This window comes from Narcine bancroftii, chromosome 4 (assembly GCF_036971445.1).
Source record: "Narcine bancroftii isolate sNarBan1 chromosome 4, sNarBan1.hap1, whole genome shotgun sequence".
Classification (NCBI taxonomy): domain Eukaryota; kingdom Metazoa; phylum Chordata; class Chondrichthyes; order Torpediniformes; family Narcinidae; genus Narcine; species Narcine bancroftii.
Genome location: NC_091472.1, coordinates 189716278 through 189729822, shown reverse-complemented (window position 1 = coordinate 189729822; position 13545 = coordinate 189716278). Strand labels below are relative to the sequence as shown.

Sequence of the window (13545 nt, the reverse complement as noted above, 5' to 3'; positions counted from 1 at the left end):
AAATAGAAAGACTATAAAATAGTCACTTAGCAGAGTGACTTCTTTGATATATTGCTATGTGATGGTTGCTGCAACATAGAACCATAGAATACTACAGGACAGAATATTTTTGTAAATGATTGATTTGGAATACTCTTAAAATTTGATGTACTATGCTTTAAGTCAATTATTTTTGGTTCCATGTTGGCTGTGACTCTGGTTTCTGCTGTTTTGGATGAACTAGGTTTGGATGAACTAGATAAACACGTTTATCTTCAGGAAAAGTGAGAAATTTCAGTTGAACCACAAATTCTTGTACAAAGTAGGAAGTTTAAGTTAACAAATTCAGTACAAAATTTCTGCTCCTGGTTGCCATCTACTAATCATTTGAAAGGGTTGCTCATTTGACAGATCATAAAAGCTGTCCTAGAGATCACAGAATAACATTGCCAATCCTATTCAATGCTGGCTTACTGATTATTTGTTAAATTTAAAGGGATATTATAATTCAGTATGAGAAATATCTACCTGTTTTAACTCTCTGATGGGAGTAGAGTAGGACAGGAGATACCAATGGCTTGTAAATAGAGGATGTCTGGCATATTGGGTGAGATATGAGTATCGTTTGTCAGTTATTCTTTGATCAGTGCAGCTTGGCCAATGTGGATTTTGTAGTGTTCACTAGTCTATGATTGTGTGAATACTACCCTGATCTGATGGTTTTATTGTTCTGGTTAAAAGTGGTTATTTAATGAATAGCTTTTAGGGTAATTACAAAAAGGCATTTCAGCCAAATCTAGATAGTAAATTTCCTGTGTAAAAGACAATTGTGAAATCCTGGTGTTTCAGCATTTGGCTCACTGAGCCATTGTTCTTGCAGTCTCTTTAACAAACCATGTCCCAGTATATTAAAAGCACACACCATTCCCCCACACTCACTTTTATCATTCTGGGGGGTCATGGTTTCCATGCTCTAAAACATGCCTGATTCTTTGGATTTTTTTGGTAATGCTGTAAAATATTTAAAAGTGAATTATGAATTATTAACATGAATTATCAAACAGTTCAAAAAAAATCTGTCAATCTGACAGTATCAATGTCTCCAAGTGTGTAAAGAGTACTGAATTTCCTGACTCTATTCTTTTGGATTGTAATGCAGTACATGAACCTGTAACTTGTTTCCCTTTACTCTGGAAACTTTGCCATATCATCACCAGACCATTTTTATTTGTTGTTTTCCAGATGGGTGTTTGTGTGGGAAAAGGGCTATCAAGAATTTGACTCTTCCATTGCCTCAATCACTACAAAAGTGAAAGGTATTGCCTTTACAAATTCAAATCAGCTTGAAGAACATCTATGGGATGCAGCTGATTATATTATTCCTGTACAGGTACAGTTTTAAATATCATGTGGGTGGGAGAATTATTGATCTTGTGACTATGAACATGGATCATTTAATTTGTGTAGTTTAGGTTAATAGTACGATCTTAAAACAGTTTTCTTCAGTTAAATAATTTCAGGCCAGTTGGTCACTTGAGACATGGATTTTCTTTGACATGATCTCAGATAGGCAAGTAAAAAGAATTGCAGCAATTTCCACTGTATGTTTAAATTAAAGGCTCTTTATAAGTGCATTGATGAAAATACAGTAAAACCCTTGGTATCTGACTCTTATGGGGATTGGTAAATGCCAGATAAGTGTACTTTCCGGTTGCTTAAGACTTACTCATTCAATGCCTAACTAATTAAGAATAAACAGTTTAAAAGACAAAAATACTATACTGTACTATTGAATAAATGTCACTTGCATGAACACATAAACCTTAAAGCATTTTCTTTGAAAATGTTTAACTGTCGTTGCATCTGCAAGTTCCTCCCACTCCACAGAGGTGCATGAAAAACGAACAATAATATTATAGATAATTAACCCACCCTCCCCCAAGTTTACAGATAGACGCCGTTGCTGTTTCACATGACTTTATTCAAACAGCTGCTACGGGCAAAGCACGACCAAGGCCCTCCGCTGGCTGGACTTTTGCACCCACCTTCATCAAAGGTTTATGAGTTACGTCAGAGAACATTTATTTTTACAATTTTAAACTTGCGAATTTCTTGCTTGTTATTTTATTCTTATTTATTTTAATTTTTAACATTTATTTTCCTCGTTTATTTTAATGGTTGCTTGAGGCTGCCAGTTTCTTGAATTTTGGATTTTGGATACCAGGGGTTTTACTGTATTGAGAAAGGAAGTTATGATGACAGATGTTTAACATTGGTTCTACTATTAATTAAATGTATCAGACCTATTTTTAAACTGTCAATATGTTAGTGTTCCATAACTCCAGATGGCATTTTGCAATCTTCAGTGGTATTTTTAATTGCACTGTCAAAAGTAATTTTGATAATACTGTATTTCTTTGTGCTAAAATATCGAACTTGAGTCCCATTTTTCAAAAAGCAGAACACATGGGCATATGACGTAAATGTGTTCCAGTGTAGAATGTTTCAGTTGTTAGGTGGAGAGAGAAAAAAAAAATTAGAATCTTGCTGCATGGCCAAAAAAAGTTTGTCTAAACTGGAATTGCATTTAATCTATTTAAACTTCATGAAAGCAAAATTAATTTGTAGCTAATTAAACAGCCTGTATCATAATATACGTAAATTCTTATTCGATGAACATAAACATGTTTTTAATTGTGATGGTGGTTTGAGTTACCATAAATTGTTTTAAGAACAATTGGCCGGCACAGTTAATGTAGTGATTTTTCTTTTTTCTTTGGCTTGGCTTCGCGGACAAAGATTTATGGAGGGGGTAAATGTCCACGTCAGCTGCAGGCTCGTTTGTGGCTGACAAGTCCGATGCGGGACAGGCAGACACGGTTGCAGCGGTTGCAAGGGAAAATTGGTTGGTTGGGTGTTGGGTTTTTTCTCCTTTGTCTTTTGTCAGTGAGGTGGGCTCTGCGGTCTTTTTCAAAGGAGATTGCTGCCCGCTGAACTGTGAGGCGCCAAGATGTACGGTTTGAGGCGATATCAGCCCACTGGCGGTGGTCAATGTGGCAGGCACCAAGAGATTTCTTTAGGCAGTCCTTGTACCTCTTCTTTGGTGCACCTCTGTCACGGTGGCCAGTGGAGAGCTCGCCATATAACACGATCTTGGGAAAGCGATGGTCCTCCATTCTGGAGACGTGACCCACCCAGCGCAGCTGGATCTTCAGCAGCGTGGACTCGATGCTGTTGGCCTCTGCCATCTCGAGTACTTCGATTAATGCAACGCTATTACAGCGGCTGCGACCCAGGTTCAAATCTGCTGTCTCGAAGGAGTTTATATGTTTTCCCTGCACCCATGTGGTTTCCCTCTAGTTTCCTCCCATCTTCCAAAGACAGAGGGAGTGAGAAGGTTAATGGTCACCCTGGTGTATTTGAGTAGCATGAGCCCAAAAGGAGCAGTTTCCATGCTGTATCACCAAATGCAAAAAAGGTTAAAACCTTTCATACATTTTCGTGAGGCAGTAATTTAATATTTTTCATTGAAACTATCTTATTAACATTACAACTAGCTGTATTTGTGCAATGTTTGGTCATTTGAGCTGCAAAATATGGAGGGAATGCCCCAATTCTCTAGTGGAATAACAGTGAAGGTGTTGAACATTGTTATAATGGAGGAAATAAGCAACTAAATGCAAAACTTGAGAAGTTAGTATTTCCCATAGAAATCACAATTGCCTATTAATCTGAAAAATTAATGGGTTTATGAGCTATTTTTTAAATGTCTTGAAGAATTGTCCTGAAATTGCTTGAAAATAAATTCAGCAGGTCCCATAGCTTCCAAAGGAGCCAACGATATATAACCCTTTGACTGAACCCTTTGTCAAGGTCTGATCAAAAAGCAGGCAAGCACCTGAATAAAAAGGTGGAGATGGTGGTGGGGGTGGGAGGGTTGGGGGAAGAGGTTAAAAAAAGGGTAGGAGGAGGAGCATAGGCCAACAAGGTAAGAGACTGTAGGTGGACATGGATAGGAAGGCAGGAGAGAAAAGGTGAGAATTGATTGAAGGAGTGGAGGTAGCTCTGTGAATGCAGATCTGGAGGGAAGGAGAGAAAGGTATAGGGAAAGAGGGAGAGACAGAGCCAGAGGAAAGGAGACATAGGGTTAGGGAAAGGGGGAGACGGGGGTACAGGGCATAAAAAAACTGGAGAAATCAATGTTGATGTCATCTGGTTGGAGATTGCTCAGGCAGAATATGATGGCATCTTGCCTGTTGGCCTGTGCTCCTTCCCTGTCCTTATTTCACCCCTCACCATCTTTTATTCAGACACCTAACTGCTTTTTGCTCATGAAGGGCTCAACCCCAAAATGTTGCTTCTTTATCTTTATTTTTGCTATATAAAGGACACTGTTTGACTTGCTGAGTTTCTCCAGCGTTGTGTTTTTGCTTTTTGCTCATCCTAGACGAAAAGCTCAGGCACAAAACTTTAATGATATATCTTTGCCTCCTATGGATGCTGCAGGACCTGCTGAGTTTCTCCAGCTTTTTTTGTGCATTAACTACAATCACAGCACCTGCAAACTTTCTTATTTAACACTAATTTTACATGTTGACTAAATCTTCATCAGATAATTCTTTTAAAATTCCATGTTTTTAAATTTTTTTTTTCGTTGATATTGTTTCAGGCTACAAGTGTAATTTTGTATATTTGTCTTTAGTTTATTCTCTGTAAATTATTATTTACAGTTTCAAAAGGACATAAAAGTGGCATAGCTGGTAAAGCTACAGCCTCTCAGTACCAGAAACCTTTGTTCCATCTAGATCTGGGTGCGGTTTTATGGATTTCCTCCAGGTGCTCTGTATCCTCCCACATATTTGGATTGGCCACGATAAATTGCTCCTAGTATATAGGTGAATGACAAAATCTAGGGGAATAGATGAGAATGTGGGGAGAATTTTTAACAACTGAAATTAATATATAAATATTGTAAATGGGTGGTTGATCATCAGTGTGGACTTGGAAAGGCTGAAGGACCTATGTCCATTTGTATCTCTCCAAAACTCTAGAAGTGTAGAGTTTCTGGTTTTCCGGCTGAAGATTATTCAATGTGATTGGCTGCTCTTCTAACTGAATGGTGTCAGGTTGCTCAAAGAATGCAAGAAACCTCAAAAGCTAAACAATGATCGAAGACAATATTTATGTATTTATTTTTATAGCTAAAATACTTGTCTTGCATATGTATTATTTATCTGGATGTGTGTTATGTCTGATTGTGTGTCTGCATGTTCTGCACCAAGAACTGGAGAATACTGTTTTGTTGGGTTCTACTTGAACAGTCAGATGACAATAAACTTGATTATGATAGCCATAGATGATAGATGGGATATCTGTTTCAGAGATATGATGATTTTTCTGGGAACCTTGCACTGATGACATTAGCAAGCTGTGGATCTGAACATCCAGACCATTTTGTAGAAAATAGCTTGCTATAAAAGTTTTTTTTGAGTGAAGCATTTCATTTCTCTTTGGTAGTATATGTATTCTTTTTGTAGCAAATGTTGGCAATGGCAAATTGAATGCTTGTTGAAGTAGATTGCATTAGTTTAAGACCGTTGTTCTCAACCTTCCCTTTCCACTCACATTCCACCTTAAGCAATTCCTATGCCATGTGCTCTGTGATTAGTAAGAGATTGTTTACGGTGGTATGTGAGTGGGAAGGGAAGGTTGAGAACCACTGCTCTAGACTCAATTGTTACTGAAATATTTTGCTTGAGAAAAATTGTCAGTGGCCCATTTTCTTTGGAGTTATGAAACTGTGCACATAATGAGTCAATTAAGTACAATTAAAACAGTGGTTTTCAAACCGGGGCCAGTTTGCCTGCCCAATGGCGTACCGTCACACAGCACCCCCCCCCCCCCCCCCCCCAGAACTGGTGCCAATGTCCTTTTTTTCCGGGTGGCCTCACTTCTTGGGTTGGGCCACAACTACTGGTTCGGTGGGGTCGAGGTGGGCTGGCTTTAACCTGTCCATCGTAAAAAGTTCCCTCTTACCATCAATGGCCAGTGTGAAAGTGGATCCTGAATGCTAGACGACTTTGTATGGCCCTTGTATGGTCTTTGTAGAGGTGCTGTGGATGGGCCCCACCTGATAAAAATGTACTCTGCAGAGTACAGCTCGCTGGGGACGTAAGAAGCCCATGTGCCGTGTCTGGGCGGCGGTGGGGGTGTGAAGGAGTCCAACTGGTCCCAGAGGCGGGGAAGTAGATCATGCGGTGACTGCTGGGGGTTGTGAGGTGTGTTGAAGAATTCACCAGGTAGTGCTAGCGGTGCACTGTAGACCAGCTCGGCTGATGACGCCTGTAGGTCTTCTTTGGTGTCGAATGGATGCCCAGGAGTACCCAAGGCAGCTCGTCTACCCAGTCGGGGCAGGTGAGGCGGGCCATAAGTGCCAACTTATGGTGGCGGTGCAATCACTCGACTAGCCCATTGGCCTGTGGGTGATAGGCCGTGGTGTGATGTAGCTTGATCCCCAGCCTATTGACGAGCTGTGCCCAGAGCGCAGAGGTGAACTGGGAGTCCCGATCTCTGGTGAGGTGGTTCAGGACGCCGAACTGGGCAACCCAACCATTCAAAAGCGCTTCGGAGCAGGAGTCCGTGGAGGCATCTGGCATCGGGATTGCCTCGGGCCAACGAGTGGTGCGGTCTACTACTGTGAAAAGGTAACGGTTACCTCAGGAAACGGGCAAGGGTCCAAAGATGTCCACATGTATGTGACTGAACCATTCCCAGACGTGTTCGAAATCTTGTATGGGCACTCTGGTGTGCCTGTGTATCTTGGAAAGCTAGCAATGGGTGCAGGTTCTGGCCCAGTCCGCAATCTGCTTCTGAAGCCTGTGCCAGACGAAACATTCTGCCACCATACGGACTGTGGACCTGATGGAAGTGTTGGAAAGGTCATGGATATGGTGGAAGACTTGCCTGTGCCACTGCTGGGGAACCACTGGTCACGGGGTGCCTTTGGAGACATTGCACATGACGGAGCCCTCTCCTTGAGGAGTCGGGAGGTCCTGGAATCGCAGGCCCATGATGGCAGTCCTGAAGGTCCGTGTCTCCTCATCAGACTTCTGGTCCCGGGCAAGCTGGTCGAAGTCGAAGCTGGGTGTCAGCGCGCAAATGGCCGGTCTTGAGAGTGCATCGCCGACCACTTTGTTTGTCCTCGCCTTGTGCTGAATGTCGGTGGTGAACTTCGACACGAAGGAGAGGTGACGCTGTTGGTGGGCCGACCAGGGATCTCTTGCCATAGCGAGCACCTGAGTGAGTGGTTTGTGGTTGGTAAAAATGGTGAAAGACCTCCCCTCCAAGAAATAGCAGAAATGACGCACTGCCAGGTACGTGCCCAGCAACTCACGATCGAAAGCGCTATACTTGCACTCTGGTGTGCAAAGAAGTCGACCAAAGAATGCCAATGGTTTCCACTGTCCGTTCACCTGCTGCTCCAGGATGGCACCGACGCCTGTGGCAGAGGCATCGACGGAGAGCGCCATATGCAGGTCGGTGCATGGGTGGACGAGCAGGGTAGCCTTCGCAAAGGCATCTTTCATGGCTTCGAATGCCCTGCTGGCCTCTGGAGTCCAGGCGAGTGTCTTGTCTTTGGCTGCGATGATAGCAAAGAGCAGCTGCTTGATGCGCGCATCAAGCTGGAATGAAGCGGTTATAGAAATTGGCCATACTCGCGAACTCCTGTAGCCCCTTGAGGTTGTCAGGTCGTGGGAAATCCCTGATTGCAGCAACCTTTGTAGCGGCAGGTGTGGCTTCTTCGGCCATGATGGTATGGCCCAGGAATTGCATGGACTCTTTCCCGAACTGGCCCTTGGCCGGATTGATCGTTAGGCTGAAGTCGGCCAGTTGGGAGAAGAGGGTGCGCAGGTGAGACTTGTGTTGTTCCCGGTCTCTGCTGGTGACAAGGATGTCGTCCAGGTAAATGAATATGAAATTCAAATCCCTGCCCACTGTGTCCATCAGGCGCTGGAAGGTCTGGGCGGCATTCTTGAGCCCAAACGTCATGCGTAGGAACTCAAACAAGCCAAAGGGGGCGATGATGGCCGTTTTGGGTATGTCCTCAGGGGGCACTGGGATTTGGTGATACCCGCGCACCAGGTCGACCTTGGTGAATACCCTCGCGCCATGCAGATTGGCCGTAAAGTCCTGGATGTGAGGGATCGGTTCTGTCGTGTCGTTAAGCCGTTGATAATCTCCGCAGGGGCGCCAGCCGCCGGAGGCTTTTGGGACCAGGTGGAGTGGTGAGGCCTAAGGACTGTCAGAGCGTCGAATGATCCCAGCTCCTGCAGATGCGAGAACTCTTCCTTTGCTATCTGGAGCTTATCCGGCGGTAGCCGACGTGCCTTGGCATTGACCAGCAGGCCTTGGGTGGGGATGTAATGAAACACCCCGTGGCATGGTGAGGCGGCAGAGAACTGCGGCTCAAGGAGGGATGGGAATTCGTCCAGGATATGCTGAAACTTGTCTTTAGGCGTGCTGACCGTGGCCATCTGCGGCTGCTCTGTTCGGGAGGTGTTGAGGCGAACGGATTGGAAGGTATGGGCATCTACCAGTCGCCTACCTCGAATGTCGACCAGGCCTCCGTGGGCGAGAAGGAAGTCAACACACAGGATGGCAGTTGGAAGGGACGAAACGGTGAACCTCCACGAGAACTTCCGCTGGCCATTCTGGAAGTGGACAGTCTTGTCTCCATACGTTTGGATCTCCATCAAATTGGCTGCATGGAGGGGAGGTCCTCAAGGTTAGTTCTGGGACTCGATGTCCGTTGCCGGTATGATGCTGATCCGGGCCCTGGTGTCGACAAGGAAGCGTTGGCCACTGACTGAATCCCGCAGGTAGAGAAGGCTGTGTTCTTGGCCAGCCACCGCAGCCATTAACAGTGGCCGGTCTGCTCATTTCCCTGGAACGAGCAGGGTTGATAACACTTCCGAGCCTTGGCTCCCCAGCGCTGGTGGAAGAAGCAGAGGCATGAAGTGGATGACTTGCTTCTGGCTATGCTCTTTGAGGCCCCTGCAGGGGCTGGGTGTTCCAATGCAGTGCTAGAGGAAGGCTTGGCGTGGACATGCCCATGACTCGTAACCTGCTGGACTGCTGAGCCCTCTGGGAATCATTTGAGCCATAGCTCCTGAGATTTTTGAGCAACCTTCCTAGGGTCGACGAAGCTCTCCTGGGTCAGTAACGGCCGGATGTCGTCAGGCAGATGGTCGAGGAAGATGCGCTCGAAGAGTGAGCAGTTGGTATGATCGCCCCCGAGTGCGAGCATCTCGACCATCAACTCGATTGGAGTTCTGTCCCCCAAGGCATCGAGGTGCAGCATCCGAGCGGCACGCTGGTGCCTGGAGAGGCCGAGGGAACCAGTGAGCACCCGCTTGATGTTCCCGTACTTATCTTCCGCGGGTGGGTGCTGAACGAGGTTCAGCACTCGTTTGGCGGTGGCCTGGTCCAGGGTGGTGACCACATGGTAAAACTTGGTCGAATTCGATGAAATCTGGCGGAGGTGAAACTGAGCCTCTGCGTGGCTGAACCAGGTCTCCGGCTTCTGAACCCAGAAGTCAGGAAGCTTGATGGTTATAGCATTGATCGAAGGGTCATTCATGTTGAGTTCAAAGATGTTTGAACCTGTCAAGGTCACCAATTGTAGCGGCGGCTACACTGCTAACTGAAGAATCGCACAACCAGACGGGTTGAGTTCAGTGAGCAAAAACTGATTTATTGCAGGTCTTATACTCCCAGCCCGGACCTGGCTGAGAACTGTGCTAGGGGGCCCCGATGTCACTGGGGCATCATGTGGGTCCCCAAGTACAGGCTTCTGGGCCCGGTGCCAAGGTCGGGAGTAAACCCCTGACGGTGCCATTTTGGCCGGCTGCCCCACCGCATGCATGACAAGTGGGGCCAGTTCGCCTGACAAATGGTGTACTGCCACAAATGCAACAAATAAAATCCAGTAATGAGGTGACCAGAGCTGAACTCAATATTCTAAGGGTGGTCTCACTAGAGAGTTAGAGAGCTGCAACATTACCTCAGAACTCAATCCCTGGCTAATGAAGCCCAGCATACAATAAGCATTCTTAACTATCCTATCAACCTGCATGGCAACCTTGAGAGATACAAGAATTTGGACCCTAAGATCTCTCAGTTCCTCCACACTGTTAAGTATCCTACCATTATCTGTGTACTCTGCCTTCAAGTTTGACCTTCCAAAATGCATCATCTCACACTTATCTGGTTTGAACATTTTCACCCAACTCTGAATCCTTTCTATATCCTATTGTAACAACCTTCAATACTATCCACAACACTTCCAATCTTTGTATGGACCCATCCCTCTATTTTTTCATCCAACTCATTAATAAAAATCACAAAGAGCAGGGGTCCCAGAACAGATCCCTTTGCAATACCACTAGTCACTGACCTCCTGGTAGAATACTTTCTGTCTACTACTACTCTCTGCTTTCTACTCGCAAGCCAATTCTGAATCCACACAGCCAAGGTTCCATGGATTCCATGCCTCATGTCTTTCTGAATGAGTCTCCCATGGGGGTCTTGTCAAATAACCTACTAAAATCCATATACACCACATCTAACACCCTACCTTCATCAATTCTTTTGTTACCTCCTCAAAAAACTCAATTAGACTTGTGAGGCACGACCTTCCCCTCACAAAGTCATGCTGACCATCCCTGAGAAAAATGTACTTCTCTAAATGCTTGTAAATCTTGTTTTTAAAATCTTCTCCAATAGTTTGCCTGCTTCTGATGCAAGACTCACTGGTCTATAATTCCCAGGATTCTCCCTATTGCCTTTTTTAAACAAGGGGACCATATTTGCCATTCTCCCATCCTCTGACACCTCCCAAGTGGCCAAAGAAGACACAAAGATCATTGCCACTGTCCCATCAATCTCTTCCCTCCTTTCCCATAGCAACCTGGGATATATCTTGTCCATCCCAGGGACGTCACCCTCATATTTTTAAGAAGATCCAGCATTTCCTCTTTCTTATTCTCAACATGGTCCAGCACTTAAGCTTGTTCTATTCTGACCTCACCTTGACCAAGGTCCTTTTCTCTGGAGAATACTGAAGACCTCGCCAACCTCCTCCATCTCCAGGCACATATTGCCTCTTTTGCCCTTAAGTGCCCTGCCTTCATCCTTCTGTTCTTCACATATGCATAGAATGCCTTAGGGTTTTCCTTAATCCTACTTACCAAGGGCTTTTCATGCTTCTTTTGAGCTCTCCTAATTCTTTTCTCAAGTTCCTTTCTGGCTACCATATATTGTAATTCTCATGAGCCCTTTCTGTTTTTGCTTCCCAAATCTAATATATGTTTCTTTCTTCCACTTAACTAGCCGCTTCATCTGTTTTGTCAATGATGGTTCCCTTTTCCCTGTCTCAGTGGGATAAGCCTATCTAGAACCTGTGCAAGTGAATTTTAAATTTAGACATAGAGCACTGTAACATGCATTTTTGGCCCACAAGTCCATGCTGCCCAATTACACCCAATTGACCTAAAATCCCTGATAAGCTTTGAAAAGTGGGAGGAAACTGGAGCCCCTGGGGAAAACCCACACAGACATGGGGAGAACTCCTTACAGACAGCGCACGATTCAAACCCTGGTCCTGATTGTTCGCTCTATAACATCGTTGTGCTAACCACTACAGTAACAGTGGTCCCTAACTATCCTCCACATTACTTCTGTACTTCCTCCCAGGAACATCTGTTTTCAATTTAATCTCCCTAATTCCTGCCTCATCCCATCATAATGAGATCATCCCCAATTAAGCACGTCACCATTTTGTCTGTTCTTATCTTTGTCCATAGCTATGCTAAAAGTCAGGAAATTGTCACGATCACTAAAATGCTCCCCCACCGAGAGGTCTGTCATCTGAGCAGATTAATTACCCAGTATCAGATCCAGTATGGCCTCCCCTCTCCTCGGTTAGGACTCCTCCTTGGACACACCTGACAAATTCTGCACCATCTCTCCCCTTGCAGTAAAGAGATGCCGGACAGTATTTGAGAAGTTGAAGTTTACCATAACAACAACCCTGTTACTTCGGCTCCATTCCAAAATCTGCCTACTTATCTGTTCCTTAGTATTCCGAGAGCCATTTGGGAGCATATGGACTATTCCCAAAGCAGTGATTATTCCCTTCCTGTTTCTGACTTCAATCAGCACTGACTCAGTACACACTGCCTCCACAGCATCCTCCCTTTCTACAGCAGTCATACAATCCCTGACCAGTAATGCTTCTCCCCTCTTAAAACTCCGAAACCCTGGTACCTGCACCAGCCAATCCTGTCCTTCCATCAGCCAAGTCTTTTTAACAGCCACAATATTGTAATTCCACTTACAGATCCATGCTTTTAAGTTCATCTCCTTTATTCCTAATACTCTTTACATTGAAATACACACATATTTCAAACCCTTCAAATGACTACATTTATGCTTCCTCCCCTGCCTGTCCCTCCTCACAAACCCACAACATATTGCATCAACTTTTCCACCTGCTCTGTTCTCTGCCCTCACATTCTGGTTCCCATCCCCTTGCCAAATTAGTTTAAACTCTCCCCAACAGCTCAAGCAAACTTGCCCATTAGGATATTAGTCCCTCTCCAGATCAGGTGCAGCCTGTCCTTTTTGTACAGGTCCTACCTTCCCCATATGAGATCCCAATGCTCTGAAAATCTGAACCCCTGCACCTACTCTTCAGCCATGTATTTATCTGCCATCAATTCCTTTTCCTACCCTCAATGGTGCGTTGCACAGGCGAGATTACCATCCACGAGGTCCTGCTTTTCAGCTTCCTTCCCAATTCCATACATTTTCTCTTCAGGACCTCATCCCTATTCCTATTTATGTCATTGGTACCAACATGGACCATGACATCTAGCTGGTTATCCTCCCGCTTCAGAATGCTGTGGACTCCATCTAAGATGCCCTTTACCCTGGCATCTGGGAGACAACATACCATCTTGTAGTCTTGATCTTGTTCACAGAATCTCCTATATATTCACCTAACTATCAAATCCCCAATCACCACAGCTCTCCTCTTCTCCCCCTACCTACTTGAGAGGGAATTGATGTGAATGTCAAAGTGTAAAAAAGAATTTGTGTAAATGGGTCTTGATGGTTGGTGAAGTATCAATGGGTGAAAGAGCCCATATCCATGCTGTTTGAGTATAATGTCTTTAAGAGTATGTAATCAAATATTTCTTCTCTTAACAGCAAGAATCATCATTTTTTGTTATGACCAATGTTATTATGACCAAGAATCAGGTGCAAGGCCTGTGTCCTGAGGTAAGAATACTCAGCTACTCCAAAGTCTGAATGGCAAATTCGATTTTAAACATTTTGTTTGCAATTCTAATAGATCAGACCCCATGATCACAGTGGAAGATCTAATCACCACATCACATGGTTAATTAATCTTTGCAGGCCCCTCAGTGTTTTGTTCGATTTTACCAACAAATATATTTCGAACAAATTTTCAATGAAATATTAGAAGTTGTGAATTTAGTA

General features: G+C 44.6%; 1 protein-coding gene across 2 annotated transcripts in view; it reads left to right on the top strand.

The window, feature by feature from the left end:
- Positions 1–13545, top strand: part of p2rx4a (purinergic receptor P2X, ligand-gated ion channel, 4a) — a 91049-nt gene that overhangs the window by 22373 nt on the left and 55131 nt on the right. For both annotated transcript variants that reach the window (XM_069933316.1, XM_069933315.1), the window contains exons 2-3: positions 1222–1369; positions 13252–13323. In XM_069933316.1, coding sequence (XP_069789417.1) covers positions 1222–1369; positions 13252–13323 — 220 coding nt within the window. The remainder of the gene's footprint in view (positions 1–1221; positions 1370–13251; positions 13324–13545) is intronic.